The sequence below is a fragment of the Buteo buteo genome, chromosome 31 (genome assembly GCF_964188355.1).
Source record: "Buteo buteo chromosome 31, bButBut1.hap1.1, whole genome shotgun sequence".
Taxonomy (NCBI): Eukaryota; Metazoa; Chordata; class Aves; order Accipitriformes; family Accipitridae; genus Buteo; species Buteo buteo.
The window spans coordinates 2,488,280-2,499,762 of NC_134201.1; the positions used below are offsets into that span (position 1 = coordinate 2,488,280).

Consider the following 11,483-nt stretch of genomic DNA (forward strand, 5'->3'; position numbering starts at 1 on the left):
CCCCTGATATTATGGGGTGTTTTTTCCTACCATTTTGGGGTCCCCCCCTTAATATTTTGGGGCACTTTCCCCCTCTTGTGGGATTTCCAGGTATATTCTGGAGCAGTTTCCTGCTATTTTGGGATTTCCCCCCCGGTGTATTTTGGGGTGTTTCTTCTACCCTTTCTACCGGGGTGTTTGCCACCACCATTTTAAGATCCCTCCCTTGATATTTTTGGGGCACTTTCCCACCATTTTGGGATATCCCCCCCCATATATACTTTAGTGCCCTTTCCCACTATCTGGGGATCCACCCCCCCTGTATTTTGGGGCCACTTCCCCCCATTTTGGGATCCCACCCCACCATTTTGGGTCAGTTCCCTCCCATTTGGGGATCGCCCCCGTAGTATTTCGGGGTCATTTCCCCCCGTTTTGGGGCCGTTCCCTCACAAAGACCACACCAGCCGCTCAGGGGGGGCTCTTTTATTCCAGCTCCTCAGTGCTTCTTGCTGGCAGCGGCCACCTGGGGGGGGGGGGGGGGGGGAGAAGGCAGGGAGGGCTGTTACACCAGAGAAACACTCCAAAACGGTTAAAAACCTTAAATCCCCCCTCCCCAAAATGCGAAAAACCCTTTAAACGGCCCCAAAACGCACCTGCCCGGCGATCCTGTCCAGGTCCCGCTGCCCCTGGGGGGTCAGCTTGCGCCCGCTGCGGGGGGAGAGGGCGGCATTAGAAAAAGGGGGGGAAATTGGGGCTAAAAGGGGGAAAACGGGGGCTGAAAAACAAATTTGGGCTCAAAAGAGGGGAAATTGAGGCTTTTAATGGGGGAAATTGGGGCTAATGGGGGAAAACTGGGGCTATAAAATGGAAATTGGGGCTAAAATGGTGAACATGAGGGCTTCTAATGGGGGAAGCTAAAGTGGGGGGCAATTGGGGCTGAAAAGGGGGAAAATTGGGGCAACAAAAGTGAAAGTTTGGGCTTCTAATGGGGGAGGAAACTAGAAGGGGGGAAATTGGGGTTGAAAGAAAATTGGGGCTCGAAAGGGGGGAAAACTGGGGCTATAATGGGGAACTTGGGGCTTGTAACTGGGGAAACTGGGGCCCAGTGGGGGGGATCTAAGGTGATAAAGTGGAAATTGGAGCTAAAATGGGGAAAATTGGGGCTGGAAAACAAAGTTTGGGCTCAAAAGAGAGAAAATTGAGAGTTCTAATAGGGGGAAAAGTGACCCTATAAAGGGGAAATTGGGGCTCAAAACCAAACTTGGGGCTCAAAAGGGGGAAACTGAGGCTTCTAATGGGTTTTGGGGGTGATGGGGAGTTTTTCGGGGTGACTGGTGGTTGTTTTGGGCCATACTGGGGTTTTGGGGGGGTTACAGAGCATTTTTCGGGGAGTTACTGGGGCATATCACACTCTTTTTGGGGGCTATGGGGTGTTTTTCAGGGTTACTGAAGCATTTTTGGGGGCATATCGGCTTCTTTTTGGGGGTTACTGGGTGGAAAAATGAGCCTATAAAGAGGAAATTGGGGCTCAAAGGGGGCAAAATGGGGCTAAAAATCAAAACTTGGGCTCAAAAGGGGAGAAATCAGGGCTTCCAATGGGGGGAAAACTGAGCCTATAAAGGGGAGTTTTTCAGGGTGACTGGTGGTTGTTTTGGGCCATACTGGGGTTTCGGGGGGTTACTGGAGCATTTTTGGGGGCATATTGGCTTCTTTTTGGGGGTTACTGGGGGGGAAAATGAGTCTATAAAGAGAAAATTGGGGCTCAAAAGGGGGCAAAACCGGGGCTAAAACCCAAAACTTGGGCTCAAAAGGGGAGAAATTGAGGCTTCCAATGGGGGAAACTGAATCTATAAAGGGGAGTTTGGGGCTCAAAGGGGGGAAAGGGGACGTCCCGTCCGGAAGCTGCGCCTCCGGAGGGACAAATAGGGTTGAAAAGCGAGGAATTTGGGGTCTGCGCGTGTCACGTACCCGTCCTGGTCCTTCTCGACCATCTTGAGCCCCTCGAGCGCCTGCAGCACGCGCCGGGCCACGCTGCCGGAGCCGCGGCTGAAGTGGCTGGGCCGCACGCCGCGCCGCTGCCGCCCCCCGTACACCTTGGCCATGGAGCCCACCCCCGCGCCCCCCCGCAGGTAGAGGTGCCGGGCGGTGGAGGCTGTGAAAAACAAAAAAAAAACAACCACAAAATTGGGGATGGGGCGGGGGGGGATCTGCACCGGTGCGGACCATCCCCCCCGTCCTCCCCGGGACTCACCCGCCCGCGTGTAGAACCAGTTCTCGTCATACGGCGCCAGCTCCTTGTGCTTGGCCAGTTTCACCGTGTCCGCCCACTCGGGAACCTTCAGCTTTCCCGACCTGGGGGGGGGGAAACGGGGAAAAAAAATATAAAATATATAGAGAGACCCCCCACCCCCAACCGTGGGGAATGAGAACTGGGCCTGAGAGAAATGGGTCTGGGGTCGGAGAGGGGGAAAGGAGGAGGGAGATGGCACAGGGAAGCAAGCTGACCCCCCGGGGATTAAAAAAAAACACAAAAAAAAACCGGGGATACCCCCCCCCTCAAAAAAAAAAACCAAACAGGAAACAAAACGGGAAACCTGGAAGTAAAATTGCGTTGGCTCAGAAAAAAAAAATAACGGAACGTCAAAGTGTTTCCCGTAACGAGGAAAAAAAATGATATGCCTCCAAAAAAGCCCCAATAACATCCTCTCCCCCTCCCCAAAACCTGCTGTAATCCAGAAAAACGCCCCATAACCCTAAGATAGCTCTGGAAAAAAAAGCTGATATGGCCCCCAAAATGCTCCGGTATCCCCTCCTTCAAAAAAAAAATCCCCGTAACCACGAAAAACGTCCTGTAACGCCGAAAAAAACCCGGTATGGCCTAAAACAACCACCGGTCACCCCGAAAAACTACCCGTCACCCCCAGAACCGCCCCGTAACCCCCCGTTAACTCTGGAAAAAACCCGGTAACCCCCCAAAACCCCCAAAAAACCCCCGTTAAGCCCCCCAAAACCCCGTTAATCCCGCAAAAAGCCCGATAACCCCCCAACACCCCCCGGTAAGCCCCCCAAAACCCCCAGTTAACCCCCAAAAAAGCCCAGTAACCCCCACAAAACCTCGAAAAACGCCCGGTAACCCCCCCCAAATCCCCCAATAAACCCCCGTTAATCCCGAAAAAACCCCGGTAACCCTCCCCAAACCCCCGGTAACCCCCCCAAATCCCCGAAAACAGCCCGGTAACCCCACCCAAACCCCCATTATCCCCGAAACCCCCCCGGTAACCCCCCCCAAAAACCCCGTTAACCCTGAAAAAAAACCGGTAACCCTCCCCAAACCCCCGTTAACCCCCCCAACACCCCCCGGTAACCCTCCCCAAACCCCCGGTAACCCCCCCAAAAAACCCCGTTAACCCCGAAAAAACCCCGGTAACCCTCCCCAAACCCCCGTTAACCCCGAAAAACGCCCGGTAACCCCCCGTTAACCCCCCAAAAAACCCCGTTAACCCCCCCACCGCCTCACTTCTTGAGGAAGGCGGCCAACGCCCGCACGAACTCCTGCTGGTTCACGTCCTTCACCGTCACACCGGGCATCTGCCGGGAAGAGCCGCCGCCTCAGTCCGCGGTTACCGGTACCGGTTCCCCCAGGCCCCCCCCGTCCCATCCCAACCCCATCCCGGCCCGTTCCCGGTTCGCCCCGGCCCGACCTCGCCGCCGCCGCTGCTGCCTCCTCACACGGCCAGACCGGAAGAGGCGGAGCTTGGGGCCGACCGAGGGAAAGAGCGGGGACCTTCCTCTCGCGAGACGACGCCGGCCAATCGGCGGACGCGAGGTTGACGTGCCGCCCAATGGGCGGGCAGAGCGTGTGCGCGTGTTGAAAGGGGGGGCGGAGCGTTACCCCTCCCTCAGCCGCGGGGCGTGCTGGGAGCTTGCGGCGTCTGTCTCTCTCTCTCTCTTTCCCCCCGCCCCCCCCGCTTTTTTGGTGATAATGGTGTGGTCCGGCGCTTCCGCCCCCGCCATTGGAACGAGCCGGCACGCTTAGGCCCCGCCCACCCGCGCCGCCGGAAAGGGCGGGAAGCGCCCGCGCCCACTCCCTCACGCTCTGGATGTAAGGCCGCCGCCCATTGGCTCCCCGCCTCGACGGCGGCTGAAAGGCGCGCCCGGGTTGGCCGGAGGGCAAAGACGGCGGCGTGCCGAGCAGGCGGCAGCTTCGGGTTCCCTGCGGCGCCTTTTGGGGTGAATTCGGCGCTTTTTGGGGATCCGCCCGCGCCCCCGCCGCGCCTTCCCCTCGCGCCGCCGGGGCCGTGCGCAAAACTCCCCGCCGCCACCACCGCGGGGGCGCGGGGGCGCGCCGTGCGCAAACCCGCCACGGGGACGCGTGCCGTGCGCAAACCCCCTCCGGGATTGGCCGAGCCGGCGAAGCCCCCGCGCTCCCATTGGCCGAATCCTCCGGGTTCTCCTCCTCCACCGGCGCGGCGGCCATTTCGGGGCTCATTCCCCCTCAGGAGCCGGTCGAGGGCAGACGGCGCTGGCGGCAGGTTGGATTTAGGGCCCCGGCCCGGTCCCGGTCCCGATCCCCCCCCCCCCGTGGGTCTCCACCGCTTGGTCCCGCCATGTTCTCGGCCCCGCCCCCCCTCCTCCCGCCAGCCAATGGCAGCGCCGCTCCCCTCCCCGCCCCTCCCTCCCCTGGGCGGTGACAGAGGCGAGGGCGGCGCCGGGTCTCCAAAGATTTACCGTTATTAAAAGAACTCGGTCACGTGACCTCCCTCCCCCGGGCCCCGCCCCCCCCTCCACGGCGACGGGCGGGGCCTGGAATGCTCTCAGCGGGCGCCGCCCCCCGCGGCGGGCGAAGAGGGCGGGGCTTCGGCGGCGGGGGCGGAGTCGGCGGGCGGAGGGGCGGCGGCGGCGCTGTTGTTGGCGTCGGTGGGCGGGGCGTCGGTGGGCGGGTCGGCGGGCGGGGCCTGCTCGGGGGGCGTGGCCGCCTGCATGATCTTCTGGCGGACCTCGCGGATCTTGAGCTGGAGGCAGACCTTGGTGGGGAAGATGTCGGCGAAGCGGGCCTGGAAGGCGGCCGTCGCCTGGGCTGGGGGGGGGAAGGCGAGAGGGGACGGTCAGCGACGGGGGGGGGACGACACACGGGGCCGTTTTGGGGGGATATTGGGGGCGACTGGGGACAGACGGGGCCGTTTTGGGGCTGTTTGGGGGACATCGGGGCCGTTTTGGGGCTATTTGAGGGACGTCGAGGACAATTGGGGACAGACGGGGCTGTTTTGGGGTCCCTTTGGGGCCATCGGGGGCGATTGGTGACAGCTGGGGCCATTTGAGGGACATTGGAGACAGCGGGGGGCATTTTGGGGACAGCCGGGGCCGTTTTGGGGTCCCTTTGGGGCCATTTGAGGGACATCGGGGACGACTGGGGACAGCCGGGGTCATTTTGGGGCCATTTGAGGGACATTGGGGACAGCCGGGGCCATTTTGGGGTCCCTTTGGGGCCATTTGAGGGACATGGGGGACGACTGGGGACAGCCAGGGTCGTTTTGGGGTCCCTTTGGGGCCATCAGGGATGATTTGGGACAGCGGGGCCGTTTCGGGGTCTGTATGGGGCCATTTGGGGGACACCGGGAATGATTTGGGATAGCTGGGGTCATTTTGGGGCCATTGGGGACAATTGGGGACAGACGGGACCATTTTGGGGCTGTTTGCGGGACATTGGAGACAGCCAGGGCCGTTTTGGGGTCCCTTTGGGCCCTTTTTGGGGCTGCTTGAGGGACATTGGGGATGATTGGGGACAGCTGGGGCCATTTTGGGGCTGTTTGAGGGACATTGGGGACAACTAGGGACAGCCGGGGTCATTTTGGGGGCGTTTGGGGGACATTGGGGATGATTGGGGACAGATGAGGCCATTTTGGGGTCCCTTTGGGGCCATTTGAGGGACATTGGGGATGACTGGGGACAGCCGGGGTCATTTTGGGGCCATTTGAGGGACATTGGGGACAGCCAGGGCCATTTTGGGGTCCTTTTGGGCCCTTTTGGGGGCCGTTTGAGGGACATCGGGGACGACTAGGGACACACGGGGCCGTTTGGGCCCGTTTTGGGGCTGTTTGGGGGACATTGGGGACAGCCAGGGTCATTTTGGGGCCATTTGGGGGACATTGGGGATGACTGGGGACAAACGGGGCAGTTTTGGGGCTGTTTGAGGGACATCGGGGACAGCCGGGGCTGTTTTGGGGTCCCTTTGGGGCCGTTCGAGGGACATCGGGGATGACTGGGGACAGACGGGGCCATTTTGGGGCCATTTGAGGGACATTGGGGACAACCGGGGCCATTTTGGGGCCGTTTGGGCCCATTTGGGGGCCATTTGAGGGCCATGGGAGACAACTGGGGCCATTTTGGAGCCATTGGGGACAACCGGGGCCATTTTGGGGCCCCTTCGTGCCCGTTCCGTGCCCGTTTTGAGGGACGCTGGGGACCGCGGGGGCCGTTTTGGGGACGGTCGGGGCTTTTTTGGGTCTGTTGACGAACCGGAGGGGAAGAAGCCGTGCTCCTGGAAGAGCTGCATGACGAGGGCGCGGCGCTGGTCGAGGGTGCGGCGCAGGGAGGAGAAGGGCACCTTGTCGTACTCCAGCTCCCCCAGCACGTCCTCCCCCTCCCCCCCTGTGGGCGTGGCAAGGGGGGGGTCAGGGGGGCACCCCAAGAATGGGGGGGGGGAAGGGCACGCAGCAGAGGTGCCCCACCCCCCCCCCGGTTGAGCGGGGCATCCCCAAAGTGGGGAATCCCCCCCCCAAAAGGGGGTGGATCCCCTCCCAAAAGGGGGTGTTGACCCCCAAAATGGGGCAGGTTCCCCCCCCCTCCCCAAAAATCTCCCTCCCTCCCAGTGTGGTCGCCCCCAGCCCTGCCCCTCCCCACACTGGGGTCCCCCTCTCCCAGTATCAGGGTCCCCCCCCCATATTGGGGTTTCCCCCCAGTATTGGGGTCACCCCCACACTATCAGGGTCCCCCCCCCCAGTTTCGGGGTCCCCCCCCCAGTTTCGGGGTCCCCCGGCGCTGACCGGGCCGGTCGAAGGTGAAGATGTCCCCCTCGCACTTGGCGCTTTTCGGGGTGTTGGGCTCGGAGCCGCAGCTGGAGCGTCGGCGCAGCTTCCGCTTGGGCGACGCCGGGTCCTCGCCCGACGGCTCCAGCTCTGCCCGGGGCGGGATGGAACAAGAGGAGTTTTTTTTGGGGGGGTCGGTCAAATCGGGGGACCCCCCCCAGCCCCCCCAAACCCCCCCCCCCCCGCCCCTCACCGGTGGAGTTCTTGCGCTTCTTGCGGTAGCTGCCCAGGATGGCGCGGGGGGAGGTGGCCAGCGCCTGCAGGGTGGGGGAGGGGAGCACCTCCTCCGGCCGGAACTCGGGCAGCTCCGCGAAGCGCTCCTCGAAATCCACCTCCGACAGCACCCTGCCAACGGGGCGGGGTCAGCCCCGCCCACGGCCCCGCCGCCCCGCCCACAACCCCATAGCTCCTGCCCACAGCCCTGGGACCCAAAGGGGGGGAGCCTGAGATGGAGCCGAGCCCCGCCCACAGCCCCGCCCACAGCCCCACAGCCCCGCCCACAGCTGTCCAACCCAAGGGGGAGCCTGAGATGGACCCGCAGCCCCGCCCACAGCTTCACAGCCCCGCCCACAACCCCATAGCCCCGCCCACAGGCATCTGAACCAAGGGGGAGCCAGAGATGGACCTGCAGCCCCACCCACAGCCCCGCGGCCCCGCCCACAGCCCCATAGCCCCGCCCACAGCTGTCTGACCCAAGGGGGGAACCTGAGACAGACCCATAGCCCCGCCCCCAGCCCCATAGCCCTTCCCCCACGCCTCGACCCCGCCCCCAGCCCCATAGCTCCACCCCTGAGGCTGCCCCCAGAACCCTGGCCCACCCCCAGCCCCATAGCCCCGCCCCCAAACCTCCATCCCAGCTCCCTGTACCCCACCCACTGCCCCCCGGCCCCGCCCCAGCTCTGTGACCCCACCCCCAACCCCTGACCCCGCCCCCAGCTCAATGGCCCCGCCCCCCACTCACTCACTTGTCAAACCGAGTCGAAGGTTTTCTTGAGGGGGGGCGGCCGCACTTTCACTTTCTTCCCCGCCCCCCCCTCCTTGCGCTCCTCGGCGGGGGGCGGGGCCGGCGGGGGAGGGGCGGCGGCGCGGGGGGGGCCCCTCGGGAGGGGCGGGGGGGAGGAAGAGGAGGAGGAAGGGCCAGCGGGGGGAGGGGCGGGGGGGGTCCGGGCGGCTCTCGGGGGGCGGTGCTCGCCACTCGGGGAACTTGGCGGCCTGGGGGGGGGGGGAGGAGAATTATGTTAATTAAGACGGGGGGGTTATTAGGGGGTGGGTGGGGCGGGGGGGAGGGGCCGACTCACCGTCTCGGCAGGGGCGGGGCTGGGGGGCGGCTCCTCGCCGGGGTCCCGCTGGCTCCAGGCCTCGGCGCCGGGGGGGGAGGGGGGGGCGGCGGGCGGGGGGGGCGGGGCGGGGGCGGCGTCCAGTCGCCGGCGGGGGGAGGGGGAGGGGGGGAGGAGGAGGAGGAGGAGGAGGAAGAAGAGGAGGAGGAAGGGGGGGGAGGGGCGGGCTCCGGCGGGGGGCGGGGGGGCTCCGGGGGGGGCGCGGGGGGGGCGGGCCCCTCGTAGCAGCCGACGGGGATGCTGGCGATGGCGGCCTTCACCTTCTGGGGGGGCTTCGGGGGCGGGCGGGGCGGCCGCGCCGGCGCCGGGGGGAAGCTCAGGGGGGCTGGAAAAAAAAAAGGGGGGTGGGGGTGGGGGTGGGTGTGGTGCTGGGGCGGGGCCGCGCCTCTGGAACCACCCCCGCTCATTTGGATGCGCAGCAAAAACACCCCACCCCACCCCCCCCCAGCAGCGTCGCTCCCTGCCCGTGGCACTTCCCACCCGCCAGAGCTCCGCCCCCTCCCCCGAGGACACACCTTGGTCTTAGCCCCGCCCCCTCCGTGGCCCCACCCCCACAACCCCACCCACCCACCTTCACACCTGCCCCCAACCTTGCTGCCCTCACTCCGCCCCTTCTCCCTAGCCACACCCCTTTAGCTCCACCTCTGTCCATTAGCTCCTCCCACTCGCCTTAGCCCCACCCCCTCCCACCCAAGCCCCGCCCATCCCGGCCGTAGCTCCGCCCACCCACCACCATACCTGGGGCACCCTGGGCAGGGGCGGGGCCTCCCTTGGGCAGGATGGGAGGGGCCGGGGGGCGGCGGCGGCGGGAGGCGGGGGGCGGCGCCCGCCACGCTGTAGACCAATCCGGGGGTGGGGGCGGAGCCGGGGGCGGAGCCGGAGGGCCCCGGGTAGATGGCGGCGATGACGGGACCCCCCGAGGCCGGGGGCAGCTGGGGGGGGGGCAGCGGGGACACGCCCACCGGGCCCGGCGCCAGCAGGGAGCTCTGCCCTGGGGGGGGCAAGAATGAGACCCCCGGACCCAAATACCCCCCAAATACCCTCCTGGGACCCTCCACTGCCCCCCCAGGACCCCACGTACCCCCCCAAGACCCCCAAATACCCTCCCGGGACCCTCAACTGCCCCCCCCAACCCCAAAAGACCCCCAGGACCCCCATAACCCCCAAATACCCCCCCCAGGACCCCCAAATACCCCCTCAGACCCCCATGTACCCCCCAGGACCCCCAAATACTCCCCCCCACGACCCCCATATACCCCCCACGACCCCCCCCAGACCCCCAAATACCCTCCTGGGGCCCTCAACCGCACCCCCAGGACCCCCACGTACCCCCTCAGACCCCCATGTACCCCCCCCAGGACCCCCAAATACCCCCTCAGACCCCAGGTACCCCCCAGGACCCCCAAATACTCCCCCCACGACCCCCCCCAGACCCCCAAATACCCTCCTGGGGCCCTCAACCGCCCCCCCCTAACCCCAAAAGACCCCCAGGACCCCCAAATACCCCCCCGGGACCCCCCAAATACACCCCTGTGACCCTCAACTGCCCCCCGCCCCTAAATACCCCCAGGAGCCCCATGTACCCCCCCAAGACCACCAAATACCCCCCAGGACCCCCCCCCAGACCCCCAAATGCCCTTCTGGGACCCCCAACTACCCCCCCCCGACCCCAAAACATCCCCCAGGACCCCCAACTGCCCCCCCAGGACCCCCAAATTGCCCCCCCCCCCCCGTTACCGGGCAGGAGGGGCTGGACGATGGCCGACCCCCCGGGCCGATGGCGGTGAAGCCGAGGGCGACGGGCGGCTGCACGTAGGCGGCGGCGGGCGGGGGGGGCGCGGGGGGGGCGGCGGCGGTGGCGGGGGAGGGGCGGGGTGCAGGGGGGGTCCCGGCGCCACGTAGGCGATGCGGGCGGAGGAGGGGAGCAGCACTTTGGGGGGCTGCCCCGCCGCCCCCCCCCGCGCCCCCCCCGGGGCTGCCGGGGGGAACCACCGGCACCGGGCTCAGCTGGATGATCTGGGGGGGGGGGGGGGGGGTTAGAGGGGGGATTTTTTTGGGGGGGGGGGGTGTGATCGGGGTGGGGAGGGGGGGACGTACCTTGCCAGAGGGCGGCGCCGCGCTGTGGGCGAAGGGCGGTAAGGCGGGGCCGGGTGGGGCGCGGGTGGGGCCGGGCGGGGCCACGGGCACCAAGACCTTCCCGGGCAGGAGGGGGGGGCCCGGCGCCTGCCCCGGGGACGATGCCTGGGCTGGGGGGGGGGGGGGGTTCAGCAGTGAGTGGGGGGGGGGGGGGGAACCCACGCCCCAGCCACGCCCCCTGGCGTGGGACCCCGCCCCACGTCGCCCCGCCCTTACCTTTGGGGGTGCAGGAGGCGGGGGGGGGGGCCGGGGGCCGCCAGCACTTTGCCGTTGTTGGGGGGCAGCGCGAAATGGAGGCCGGCGGCGGGGGGGGCGGCGGCGGCGGCGGCGGGGGGGGGTCCGGGGTGGGGCGGCGGCGGCGGGCGGGGCGCTGGGCCCCCCCGCCTTGGGGTGTGGCAGGGGCAGGCCGTGGGGGAGGGTGGGCAGGATGTACTGCACCTGCGTGATGGCCCCCCCCTTGGCGGGGGGGGGGCGGCTGGAGGATGCCGAGGGGGAGGGGGCCGTTGGGGCCCCCCCCCCGCGCCCCCCCCCGCCGGCGCCCCCCCCCCGCCGGCGCGCCGTGGGGCTGGGCGATGAACTGCACCGGGGGGGCAAAAGGGCCACGGAGGGGGGGGGGCCCGGCCCCCCGCCCCCCCCGCCCCCCCCTGCCGCCGGCCCCCCCCCGCCGCAGCCCCCCAGGACCAGGTTGGCCACCACCCCTCCCCCCGCCGCCGCCCCCCCCGCCGCCCCCGCCCCCCCCCCCCGAGGCCGGCCCGGGGGGGTGGGGGGGTTTGCGCTCCCCCCCCCCCGGCCCCGCTTTGGTCTCCGGGGGGGGACGACACCGGGCCGGAGCGGGGCGACCCCCCCCCCGGAGCCCCCCCCTCCCACTGGGGGCGGGGCTGGGGTGCCCCCCCCGGCGCCTCGTTGCCGCCCCCCCCGCCGGCGCTGTCGGCCCGTTTGCGGCGGG

The 11,483-nt window shown here is 67.1% G+C and overlaps 2 protein-coding genes across 3 annotated transcripts in view; both read right to left on the reverse strand.

Annotated features, from left to right (window-relative positions):
* Positions 1 to 447: 447 nt before the first annotated feature.
* RPS19 (ribosomal protein S19) lies at positions 448 to 3,764 on the reverse strand. 2 transcript variants are annotated; one of them, XM_075018910.1, is made up of 6 exons: positions 3,681 to 3,764; positions 3,497 to 3,567; positions 2,231 to 2,331; positions 1,948 to 2,131; positions 633 to 687; positions 448 to 502 (listed from the first exon to the last, which is right to left on the reverse strand). In XM_075018910.1, the coding sequence occupies exons 2-6, from the start codon at positions 3,565 to 3,567 to the stop codon at positions 476 to 478; spliced, it is 438 nt and encodes a 145-aa protein (XP_074875011.1). In that variant the 5' UTR covers positions 3,681 to 3,764; the 3' UTR covers positions 448 to 475. The 2 variants fall into 2 exon arrangements, with proteins under 2 accessions (XP_074875011.1, XP_074875012.1); XM_075018911.1 differs by having other exon boundaries at positions 3,497 to 3,569; positions 3,686 to 3,714.
* A 923-nt stretch (positions 3,765 to 4,687) lies between these two features.
* CIC (capicua transcriptional repressor) overlaps positions 4,688 to 11,483 on the reverse strand; it is a gene marked incomplete at its 5' end in the record, with an annotated part of 19,791 nt that continues 12,995 nt past the window's right edge. The window contains 15 exon segments of the mRNA XM_075018753.1: positions 4,688 to 5,056; positions 6,496 to 6,627; positions 7,023 to 7,154; positions 7,258 to 7,409; positions 8,022 to 8,276; positions 8,363 to 8,505; positions 8,548 to 8,726; positions 9,140 to 9,305; positions 9,307 to 9,392; positions 10,139 to 10,165; positions 10,168 to 10,417; positions 10,499 to 10,647; positions 10,754 to 10,882; positions 10,885 to 11,008; positions 11,010 to 11,482. Coding sequence (XP_074874854.1) covers positions 4,794 to 5,056; positions 6,496 to 6,627; positions 7,023 to 7,154; positions 7,258 to 7,409; positions 8,022 to 8,276; positions 8,363 to 8,505; positions 8,548 to 8,726; positions 9,140 to 9,305; positions 9,307 to 9,392; positions 10,139 to 10,165; positions 10,168 to 10,417; positions 10,499 to 10,647; positions 10,754 to 10,882; positions 10,885 to 11,008; positions 11,010 to 11,482 — 2,660 coding nt within the window.

What these genes read in the sequence shown, in the direction of transcription:
- RPS19 (XM_075018910.1), bottom strand. Translation starts at nt 3,567, where the DNA reads ATGCCCGGTGTGACGGTGAAGGACGTGAACCAGCAGGAGTTCGTGCGG. An exon ending in CTGGTTCTACACGCGGGCGG is followed by an intron (nt 2,132 to 2,230) that starts GTGAGTCCCGGG and finishes TGTTTTTCACAG; the next exon opens with CCTCCACCGCCCGGCACCTC. An exon ending in GTCGAGAAGGACCAGGACGG is followed by an intron (nt 688 to 1,947) that starts GTACGTGACACG and finishes CTCCCCCCGCAG; the next exon opens with CGGGCGCAAGCTGACCCCCC.